We start from the raw sequence: 12,622 nt of genomic DNA, 5'->3' as shown, positions 1-12,622 counted from the left end.
TGTTATGTGACAGAGGGGACATTGTATTTAAGAATTTAAGAACTGATCAAGCCATTATATTAAATAATTGCTTGATTAATGAATCACCCACACCAGACGTTCTTGGGGCTTCTAAGCTCTGGGAAGCCTTCTAGAAAGGCATGCGAAAGAATAGGAAGATACAGTCAGGGGCATAGAAATCTGATGGCCCCAGTCATGGCAAAGTCTTGTGTCCTGCTGCCTTTTAGGTAATAAATAAGGTGGCCCTGGTAAAGAGACATTTGCTAAGTGTGACTGGTGATGCTTAAATACGTTTTTCTTTTTTTTCCGACATAAAGATGATGCTTTTGGTTTCCCTGCAGTTAAACGTCTCTACTTAAATACTCTCCTCTTGCTTAACATTTTGCATGTCCTCAGGACACCCTATTAGTTAAGATTACTAGTCAATTACTTGTTGCAGTTTTACTTTCACATACTGAAAACAAGTAGACTTCTCTTAGGGTTTCCTAGTAATCAGTTAATTGCTGATTTCCACCTCCTCTGGGAAAAGTGAGCTGAGATTTCCTAGTTTATGAATAAAGTCACCCCTCCAACTACTTTTAGCTCTATTCTCTGTCTCCTATAGTTCCTACCTTTCCCTATCTTTTTTCTTCTCTCCTCTTTATTCATTTTTCTAGTTGGCCTTTACTCAAAGTTTATATATGAGGACAGTGCAACAGATTTCAGAATTCTTTGGAAAGATTGCTCAGGCATTTGCTGTCCTTTTCTGAACATCATAGAGGGCCCCTCTGATAGGCTTATGTAAATTCACAGCAGGCATAACTGTAAGGCCCTTCCTTTTTTCTTTACAGCTCTTCCTTATCTGATTTCCTTTAATTCTACTTTGGGGATGTTTTACATCAGAATTAATTATATTGAGAATAAGTATCTGTTGCCTAATACTTCAAACGTCATGATAAAAAACAGTTGAAAAAAACAAAACAAAACAAAAAAAACAGTTGAAACATAGTCATTCATGGTTTGATTATCCTGGCTTCTTGTCACTCCTTTATTTCTCTACTTTACCAACTTTTGTCAGAACTAGAGAGAGAACTCAAGTCAAATTCTCAATTTTAAGTGTCATTTCTTAAGTTGTTACAAAACTACATTGAAATCTTACAGTTAATGTAAATTATTATTTTATTATGTATCTATTTAAGTTAGTTGTGTCTCTTCAATATTTTTTTCTGTAGTATTTCCTACTCTGATACTATATTAAAAACTATCATTGCAATTGAGACTATCTTAACTGTTTTTCAAGTATTGTCTCATTTAATTCTCACTAGAACTCTGTGCTGAAAGCCACTAACTCCATTTTACAGATAAGGAAATTGATATTTGGAAAGATGATGTAATTTGCCACAAGTCAATGGAAATATGGGATAGAACCTGAATTCACAATCTTAATTCTAACCCAAATTACACAACTCCAAATTCAGGACCCTTAACCAACATTTATGGGCCAAATATGGAGTTTAGAGATAAGATGAGCATTTACCAATTTATATAACTTTTCTCTTCACATAGTTAAGTAATTCTCTGATATAATTAAAATTTACAAACACTATTGGTTCTCATCTGTAACACTATTTCAGATGGTGACTGCAGCCATGAAATTAAAAGGCGCTTGCTCCTTGGAAGAAAAGTTATGACCAACCTAGATAGCTTATTAAAAAGCAGAGACATTACTTTGCCAACAAAGGTCCATCTAGTCAAAGCTATGGTTTTCTCAGTAGTCATGTATGGATGTGAGAGTTGGACTATAAAGAAAGCTGAGTGCTGAAGAATTGATGCTTTTGAACTGTGGTGTTGGAGAAGACTCTTGAGAGTCCCTTGGACTGCAAGGAGATCCAACCATTCCATCCTAAAGGAGATCAGTCCTGGGTGGTCATTGGAAGGACTGATGCTGAAGCTGAAACTCCAGTACTTTGGCTACCTGATTTGAAGAACTGACTCGTCTGAAAAGACCCTGATGGTGGGAAAGACTTAAGGCGGGAGGAGAAAGGGATCACAGAGGATAAGATCATTGGATGGCATCACTGACTCAATGGACATGAGTTTGAGTACACTCTGGGAGTTGGTGATGGACAGGGAAGCCTGGTGTGCTGTAGTCCATGGGGTTGCAAAGAGTCGGACACTACTGAGTGACTAAACTGAACTGATTGATTCTTGGTGATCTGGAAAAATATACAAACCTAAAGAACCTATAGATAAGGGGAAGGCACCTTTTGACATTCAGCTTCCTTAATCAAGGATTGCCAATTAGATGATAATAATCCATTTTTTCCTAATACATAAGACTTGGGCTCTGACTAAAAGTTAAGAGTATTGTTTTTTTACACTTAACTAGCGATATAACCTTGGGCCCCACTAAGTTTCTATGTTATTATCTAGAAAACAAGATAACACATTCTTTAACTCCTAGAATTCAATGAAAAGTTACATGAAAAGTGCTTAGTTAAGTAACTAGAATATGGTGTTGCTCACTAAAAGGGAACTATAATTTTTATTCTTTCATCTCTTTATTTTTCACAAAATGCACAAATCTTTCAAAAATGAAAGTAAACCAAATAAGATGAAACCCTTTTCTAAAATAAAACTTACTAGTATGAGGATGCTGTTTTTCTTCTTCCCTTCAAGACTGAATAAAACAGAATTTTTAACAGAAAAAGGAGTTACTCATTTAGAAAGGAAGACAATGTAATTCAATTAAACTTTACAATATCCAATTTTCAAAGGATTCAGATGATTAAATTTTATATCTGTTCCCACTGAAAACTGATTTTACTGGTTTTAGACAACCCTAACTAAGTGTTGTGGGAGCTTTCAGATCTTATAGAAAACTCTGTCGTGCTTTCTCCGTAGCTTCCTCCTGTGTTCCATCTACTCTCCTTGGCTTAGAGACAGGACACATGTACTGTGAGCTGTTTGGGAGAACCCAAGTAAGGAAAGAGGTGAGTCTCTCAGAATCAGAAATGAAGGAGAGCAACTGGCTTGAGTCGGTCTTTAGCATCAGCATTGGACAAAAAAAAATTTAGTTGCCAGGAATGTTTTCTTATATTTCTATTATGTTTGGGAAAGAAGTTTTAGTTATTCTTAATGTTTAGAGTGATTTTCTTTCACAACACAACATGGTCAAATTTTATTCTCTGACCTTGTTCCTTATAAATACTGATGGTGAAAAGAAAGTAATTTTATTTTCACCCAATCCTTTATTCATAAGCTCATTTTTTTTCATTAGGCACTTGCTGGTATTACAACAATAAAGCATTTGTAGAGTGATCATTTTAGTGAGGAATGACAACAGATAATTTATAAATAAAGTACATGCAATACCCATACATTTAGCAATCTAGGAACAGAAGGGATCTTCCTTAAGCTAATAAAGACTTTCTATGAAATTGTCTATTGAAAGAATTCCCCTCAAGAATAGGAACAAAACTACTTAAGGGTTTCCCCTGAGGTCAGGAACAGGACATGAGTGTTGTTATCACCATGTTTATTTAATATTTACTGGACATCCAAGCTAATGTAGTAGGTAAGGAAAAGAAAAAAAAAATTCATAAAGCTCAGAAAGGAAGAAATAAAATTTTTACTATCCAAAAATTGTATGATTGAATAGGTAGAAAATCCAAAAGAATCTTGGAAGTATAGAATTAATAAGTGAATGTAGCAAGGCTGCTGAATATTAATATCAGTACACAAGATCAATTTTATTTTTACACATTATTAACAGAGAAATGGGGGAAAAAACTGTAAAAAAGACACGATTAACTACTGCACCAAAAAACTCCACCAAGGAATAAATAGAAAAATAATAAAGTTTTGTCAAGTATAATTAAAGAGGACCTAAATATGGGTTCTTCCCAGTTAGTAAAGAATTCGCCTGCCAATGCAGGAGATGCAAGAGTCTTGGGTTTGATCCCTGGGTCAGAAAGATCCCTTGAAGTAGGAACTGGTGACCCACTCCAGTTGCCTGGAAAATTCCATGGACAGAGGAGCCTGGCAGGCCACAGTCCCTGGGGTGGCCGAGAGTCAGACATGACTGAGCATACACTGAGCACAAATATGTTCAAGCATAGGAAGACTCAATGTTTAGTACAACAATTCTCCCCAAATTAATTAATAGATTTAATGTAATTTAAATAAAAATAGTATAGGGTGACAAAGCTGTATATTGTCAACCTGCTTATTTAAGTTCTACGCAGAGTACTTCATGTGAAATGCTGGGCTGGACAAATCACAAGCTGGAATCAAGACTACCAGGAGAAATACCAACCGCCTCAGATATGCAAATGATTCCATTTGATGCAGAAAGTGAAGAGGAAAAGCCTCTTGATGAGGGTGAAAGAAGAGAGTGAAAAACCTGGCCTGAAACCCAATATTAAAAAACTAATATCATGGCATCCGATTCCATCATTTCATCACAAACAGATGGGGAAAAAGCAGAAGCAGTGAGACTTTCCTTTCTTGGGTTCCAAAATTGCTGTGGACAGTGACTGCAGCCATGAAATTAAAAGATGCTTGCTTCTTGGAAGGAAAGCTGAGAAACAGCATATTAAAAAGCAGAGACATCACTTTGTCAACAAAGGTCTGTGTAGTCAAAGGTATGGTTTTCCCAGTAGTCATGTATGGATGTGAGAGTTGGACCAGAAGAAGGCTGAGTGCCGAAGAACTGATGCTTTCAAATTGTGGTGCTACAGAAGACTCTCGAGAGTCCCTTGGACTGCAAGGAGATCAAACTGGTCAATACTAAAGGAAATCAACCTTGAATATTCATTGGAAGAACTGTTGCTGAAGTGGAAGCTACAATACTTTGGCCACCTGATATGAAGAGCTGACTCACTGGAAAAGACCCTGATGCTGGGAAAGATTGAAGGCAACAGGGCAACAGAGAATGAGATGGTTCAGACAGTATTACTGACTCATCTGACATAAATTTGAGCAATCTCTGGGGGACAGTCGAGGACAGAGGAGCCTGGCATGCTACAGTCCCTGGGGCTGCAAAGAGTAGGACAGGACTTGGTGACTGGACAACAGCAGCAGCAGCAGCAATAACATAAAAATTCCAGTGAGGATCTTTGTGGATCTGGGAAGCTAATTTTAAAATTTATATAAAAATGAAGAAGGCCCAGAATTGCCAAGGCGATCTTGAAGACGATGAACAAACTTAGAGTACTTAAATAGCAGATATTAGTATCAACTCTGATGCTTTGGCCACCTGATGCAAAGAACTGACTCATTGGAAAAGACCGTGATGCTGGGAAAGATTGAAGGCAGGAGGAGAAGGGGATGACAGAGGATGAGATGGTTGGATGGCATCACGATTCGATGGACATGAGTTTGAGCAAGCTCCCGGAGTTGGTGATGGACAGGGAAGCCTGGAGTGCTGCAGTCTATGGGGTCTCAAAGAGTTGGACATGACTGAGTGATTGAACCGAACCAATTAGTAGTGGAGAAATAACTCCAGAAAGAATGAAGGGATGGAGCCAAAGCAAAACCAATACCCAGCTGTGGATATGACTGGTGATAGAAGCAAGGTCCCATGCTGTAAAGAGCAATATTGAATAGGAACCTGGAATGTCAGGTCCACGAATCAAGGCAAATTGGAAATGGTCAAATAAGAGATGGCAAGAGTGAACATCGATATTCTAGGAATCAGCGAACTAAAATGTACTGGAATGGGTGAATTTAACTCAGATGACCATTATATCTACTACTGCGGGCAGGAATCCCTTAGAAGAAATGGAGTAGCCATCATGGTCAACAAAAGAGTCCGAAATGCAATACTTGGATGCAACCTCAAAAACGACACAATGATCTCTGTTCGTTTCCAAGGCAAACCATTTAATATCACAGTAGTCGAAGGCTATGCCCCAACCAGTAATGCTGAAGAACCTGAAGTTGAACAGTTCTATGAAGACCTACAAGACCTTTTAGAACTAACACCCCAAAAAGATGTCCTTTTCATTTTAGGGGACTGGAATGCAAAAGTAGGAAGTCAAGAAACACCTGGAGTAACAGGCAAATTTGGCCTTGGAGAACGGAATGAAGCAGGGCAAAGGCTAATAGAGTTTTGCCAAGAGAAGGCACTGGTCATAGCAAACACCATCCTCCAACAACACAAGAGAAGATTCTATACATGGACATCACCAGATGGTCAACACCGAAATCAGATTGATTATGTTCTTTGCAGCCAAAAATGGAGCAGCTCTATACAGTCAGCAAAAACAAGACCAGGAGCTGACTGTGGCTCAGATCATGAACTCCTTATTGCCAAATTCAGACTTAAATTGAAGAAAGTGGGGAAAACCACTAGACCATTCCAGTATGACCTAAATCAAATCCCTTATGATTATACAGTGGAAGTGAGAAAAAGATTAAAGGGCCTAGATCTGATAGATAGAGTTCCTGATGAACTATGGACGGAGGTTCGTGACATTGTACAGGAGACAGGGATCAAGACCATCCCCATGGAAAAGAAATGCAAAAAAGCAAAATGGCTGTCTGAGGAGGCCTTACAAATAGCTGTGAAAAGAAGAGATGCAGGAAGCAAAGGAGAAAAGGAAAGATACACCCATTTGAATGCAGAGTTCCAAAGAATAGCAAGAAGAGATAAGAAAGCCTTCCTCAGCGATCAAGGTAAAGAAATAGAGGAAACAACAGAATGGGAAAGACTAGGGATCTCTTCAAGAAAATGAGAGATACGAAGGGAACATTTCATGCAAAAGTGGGCTCAATAAAGGACAGAAATGGTATGGACCTAACAGAAGCAGAAGATATTAGGAAGAGGAGGCAAGAATACACAGAAGAACTGTACAAAAAAGACCTTCACAACCCAGATAATCATGATCACTCACCTAGAGCCAGACATCCTGGAATGCAAAGTCAAGTGGGCCTTAGAAAGCATCACTACAAACAAAGCTAGTGGAGGTGATGGAATTCCAATTGAGCTATTTCAAATCTTGAAAGATGATGCTGTGAAAGTGCTGCACTCAATATACCAGCAAATTTGGAAAACTCAGCAGTGGCCACAGGACTGGAAAAGATCAGTTTTCATTCCAATCCCAAAGAAAGGCAATGCCAAAGAATGCTCAAACTACCACACAATTGCACTCATCTCACACACTAGTAAAGTAATGCTCAAAATTCTCTAAGCCAGGCTTCAGCAGTATGTGAACCGTGAACTTCCAGATGTTCAAGCTGGTTTTAGAAAGGCAGAGGAACCAGAGATCAAATTGCCAACATCTGCTGGATCATGGAAAAAGCAAGAGAGTTCCAGAAAAACATCTATTTCTGCTTTATTGACTGTGCCAAAGCCTTTGACTGTGTGGATCACAATAAACTGTGGAAAATTCTGAAAGAGATGGGAATACCAGACCACCTGACTTGCCTCTTGAGAAACCTATATGCAGGTCAGGAAGCAGCAGTTATAACTGGACATGGAACAACAGACTGGTTCCAAATAGGAAAAGGAGTATGTCAAGGATGTATGTTGTCACCCTGCTTATTTAACTTCTATGCAGAGTACATCATGAGAAATGCTGGGCTGGAAGAAGCACAAGCTGGAATCAAGATTGCTGGGAGAAATATCAATAACCTCAGATATGCAGATGACACTACCCTTATGGCAGAAAGTGAAGAGGAACTAAAAAGCCTCTTGATGAAAGTGAAAGAGGAGAGTAAAAAAGCTGGCTTAAAGCTCAACATTCAGAAAACTAAGATCATGGCATCCGGTCCCACCACTTCATGGGAAATAGATGGGGAAACAGTGGAAAGTGTCAGACTTTATTTTTGGGGGCTCCAAAATCACGGCAGATGGTGATTGCAGCCATGAAATTAAAAGACGCTTACTCCTTGGAAGGAAAGTTATGACCAACCTAGATAGCATATTGAAAAGCCGAGATATTACTTTGCCAACAAAGGTCCATCTAGTCAAGGCTATGGTTTTTCCAGTGGTCATGTATGGATGTGAAAGTTGGACTGTGAAGTAAGCTGAGTGCTGAAGAATTGATGCTTTTGAACTGTGGTGTTGGAAAAGACTCTTGAGAGTCCCTTGGACTGCAAGAAGATCCAACAATTCCATCCTAAAAGAGATCAGTCCTGGGTGGTCATTGGAAGGACTGATGCTGAAGCTGAAACTCCAGTACTTTGGCCACCTCATGCAAAGAGCTGACTCACTGGAAAAGACTCTGATGCTGGGAGGGATGGTGGGCAGGAGGAGAAGGGGACAACAGAGGATGAGATGGCTGGATGGCATCACCGATTCGATGGACATGAGTTTGAGTGAACTCCAGGAGTTGGTGATAGACACGGAGACCTGGCGTGCTGTGATTCATGGGGTCGCAAAGAGTCGGACACGACTGAGCAACTGAACTGATCTGACATGCCCACTAGAAGGCTAAAATAATAAGATAATAATATTTAATACTTGGAGGAATATAAAACAACAGGAAAACTCACATAGTATTGGAAATATAAATTGATATCACCACTTTGAAAAACTGTTTGGTATTTTCTACTAAAGCTGATCATAAGTATACCATATAACCAGCAATTCTACTGGTTGATAAACAACAGAAAAAAATTGTCCTCTGAAGGACAAATATTTTTAACAATAGTTGTGTTTAAAACATTCTTAACATGACTATTCCAAAAAAATGAAAGGCAAAGATTGAAAACAACCCAACCATCCACACTGGAACAGAATGGAATAAATAAATTTGTTAAATTCAAACAGTGCAATACTACAGAAAAATAAAGTTGAAAGAAATACAACCCTACACAATAATATCTGCAAAACCAAAATAATGTTAGACAAAACAAGCTATATATAGAAGAGTCCATTTATATGATTCTTTTTATACACATCTTAAAGCCAGGCAAACTAATTTATGATGTTAGAAGCCAGGATAGTGGTTTTCTTGGTGGGAAGTGAAGGACTATAAAGCAGCCCAAGGGAGAGGGTGTGTAGATTCTGGTAGAACCTCTTTCTTGATCTGGGTACACAGCTCTGTACACTTGGTGAAATCCATTGAGCACCATACTTATTACTTATACAGTTTTATGTCTGTAAATTATAGTTCAATAGAGAAAAGGCCATTAAATAATAACATGGTGAATAAACTTTCAAGCTATTAACATTCTGTAAAGGTGAAAAAATAAGTTAAATGAAATTGAGTAATATGAAGAAAATAAAATAGTGGAGAGACCCAAGAAGGTCTGAAGAGGAGGGGGTCACAGTTTTAAAGAGAGTGGTCAGAGAGGCTAACTACGGGGATAGTTAATCTCTCTCTTACCTGTATGGTAAAATTTCCCCGAAAATCCCAGGTTGAAAGTAAAATTTGTGATTTGTGCACGCAAAAGATTCTGAGTATCAAGCAGGGCCTGAAATACATAATTAAAAAAACGTATCAGGTAGAGAATCGCTTTGAGAAGATATCTTCCGTTAGCAGTCAAAAGGTAAAAATACTCCTTTAGGCATGAAGGAGTTAAATCATGGAAAGTAGGTTTTTTTTTACCACCTTCCAACTAGCAAGATGGTTCTGAGATTACATAATTATATACTTATACATTTATTCTTTAGATGCAGTAAATCAGCAAAAAGTGTCAGTTAGAAAAAGGAAGTTAAATGAAAAGTTTATTCTTCATGTTCGAAGGAACTAGTATCTAATACATAAAATACATCTCATTTTACCCTTTAGGGGATGTAATTCACCAACTGTAAAAAAAAAAAGATATTCTTTTTAAGTGAAACTATGTAAAAACATATTAAAAGAAACAGATAGTTGTTTCTCAGATACATCTTTGGTCTTCAAAATCCAATTCTTTTCAATGTGTAAGTCTTAGATTCCCCAAAGATAGTGATTATTCTTCAAATATGGGTATCATGGTAAAGTAAATTTCTAATTTGCCCTTTCATTGGAAAACAGATAAACAAACTTTTTACTAATGACAGGTAAAGCTATTTTGAGGTTTAATTATTATATCGTATAAAGTATCATGCTATGAATATTTTAATGGACTTCTCTTTCTCCTTTTCTTTCTCATTCTTATTCAAATTCACATTCTTATATTCCTTCTCTTCCTGTTCCCCAGACTATGGTAGTTCAGTGCCCACCTAAAGGAAGCAAAAAGTAACTCTAAATGGTAGACTTGTAAAGGATCTTAGTTAATTCTTATATTATACACGAAGAAAGTCAGGAGAACCGATTTACCTGTTTTCACAGATAAAATTAGTTGGTAGGTCCTAGGTTAAGGACATACATCACCTGATCCAAGTTAGGTGCTCTTTTTAGTCTACCACTCTAAATCTTTCCCTACCCTTCCATAGTACAGCTGGACCCACAACAGAATCTTTTCTCTTCCTAGTGTCTGATACCTGGAAGCCCCGCCGCCTCATGCTCATGACCTGAATCTTTTGGGGGGATAAACAGATATTCATTTTATTCAGAGACCCTCTCACAACTGCATGTGTTCAACAATTACTAGTTGCCACTCCTTTCTTATTGCTGCTGCTACAATTACTACTACGAATTTGTTGTTGTTATTGTTAGTGGTAGATAATACAAATCTATCTGAACTTTACCCTTCATTTGTTAAAGTGGAGACAATTACCTAGTTCAGAGAACTGTGATGAGGAATGTAGAAGATGTAATATATGCAGGAATGTCTGATAAACTTTTTAAAAAGTGGCATAAAATATTAGGTGTTCATATAATTATCAGCAATATATTACATATTAATGTAATTATGTGCATTATATTATTGATAACTGTATCTGTATATTGTATACTTCTCATCTACTTATTTTTTATTTGAAATACAGCTGACAAACAATATTATGTTAGCTTCAGGAATATAAAATAGTAATTTGACATTTAAATACATTATGAAATGATCAAACCTGAAGTCTAGGAACCATCTGTGCCCATACAAAGTCATTACAGTATTACTGACCATATTTGTAATGCATATTTATGTAAATTACATCCCCATGACTTAATTATTTTATAATCAGCAGTTTGTACTCTTAATTTCACTTACCTATTACCTTAATTTCACTCATTCCCTCAAACTTCTTCTTTTTGGCAACTACCCATTTGTTCTCTTATCTATGAGTCTGTTTTTGTTTCATTTTGTTTGTTTTTTACATTCTACATATAAGTGAGATCATATGGTATTTATCTTTCTCTGTTTATTTACTTCACTGAGCATAATACCCTCTAGACCCATCCATGATGTCCCATGGCAAGATTTCACTCTTTTTTTAAATGGCAAATATTCTACTGTATGTACACACTACATCTTTATCCATTCGTCTATTGATGGACCTTAGCTTGCTTCTATATCTTGGCTGTTATAAACAATACTACAATGAAAATAGGGTTTTTTAATTAGTGATTTTGCTTTCTTTGGGTAAATACTCAAAAGTGAAATTGCTGAGAGATATGGTAGTTCTATTTTTAATTTTTTGAGGAAGGTTTATACTGTTTTCCATAGTGGCTGCACCAATTTAAAACCCCACAAACAATATACAGGCGTTCTTTTTCATCCACATCCTTTCCAGCACTTGTAATTTCTTGTCCTTGTCCTAGCTATTCTGAAGTGAGATCTCATTGTGGTTTTGTTTGCATTTCCCTGATGATTAGTGACGCTGAACATCTTTTCCCGTGTGTGCTGGCTATCTGTATGTCTTCTTTGTGTTCTCTGTTTTTTTACCACAATAAAATAGATGCATATATATATATACACACACACACACCCATCCACACATTTCATAAGCTTCCCTGGTGGCTCAGTGGTAAAGAATCGACCTGCCAGTGCAGGATACCAGGTTCAATCCCTGGATCAGGAAGATCCCCTGGAGGAGGAATCGCAACCCATTCTAGTATTCTTGCCTGGGAAATCCCATGGACTGAGTGGCCTGGAAGGCTACCGTCCACAGGATTGCAAAGAGCTGGACATGACTTAGAGACTAAAACAAAAACAACAACATATACTCAGATATACAGATGTATAGCTCAGTGAAATTAGAGGCATAAAGTAAAAATCAGAACTGTATCAATTATAATATAAAATACAGGTTTGAATTTTGCCTTTTCCATTTAACAGTATATCATGAGCTTTCTCTCATCACATTAACCATTCAAATCCAAAATTTTTAATCTATTGGTTTTAATGGATGCTGAATATTATATCAAATGCATACATTATAATTTATTTAACCATTTTATACTACTGTTGTACATTCAGATTGTTTCCTTTTTTTTGTCTAATATAAATTCTGCCCTATGTATCAATACATATTTATATAGCAATGAAGTAACCATTTCCTCAGGAGAAAATAATTCTGCTTACTCTTACCAAGCAAAACAATTTCTGAGCAAATCTGAAACTGCTTATAAAAGTACTGGGCTTCCCTGGTGGCTCAGTGGTAAAAAATCTGCCTGTCAATGCAGGAGATGGGTTCAGTCCAGGGTTGGGAAGATTCCCTGGAGAAGGAAATGGTAATCCACTCCAGTATTCTTGCCTGGGAAATCCCATTGACAGAGGAGCCTGATGGGCTACAGCCAATGGGATCACAAAAGAGTTGGACCAGACT

The 12,622-nt window shown here is 37.3% G+C and overlaps 1 protein-coding gene across 1 annotated transcript in view; it reads right to left on the bottom strand.

Moving 5' to 3' along the window:
• The window catches only part of LOC147371202 (bifunctional heparan sulfate N-deacetylase/N-sulfotransferase 3), a 176,133-nt gene that overhangs the window by 112,586 nt on the left and 50,925 nt on the right, over positions 1-12,622 (bottom strand). Inside the window, exon 2 of the mRNA XM_086407268.1 lies at positions 9,318-9,405. Coding sequence (XP_086263394.1) covers positions 9,318-9,405 — 88 coding nt within the window. The remainder of the gene's footprint in view (positions 1-9,317; positions 9,406-12,622) is intronic.

This window comes from Bos grunniens, chromosome 6 (genome assembly GCF_055505025.1).
Source record: "Bos grunniens cultivar Pamir isolate PY7600 chromosome 6, Bosgru_T2T1.0, whole genome shotgun sequence".
In the NCBI taxonomy this organism is placed as follows: Eukaryota; Metazoa; Chordata; class Mammalia; order Artiodactyla; family Bovidae; genus Bos; species Bos grunniens.
The sequence above is the reverse complement of the archived record's forward strand: the minus strand, read 5'-3'. Positions and strand labels throughout refer to the sequence as shown.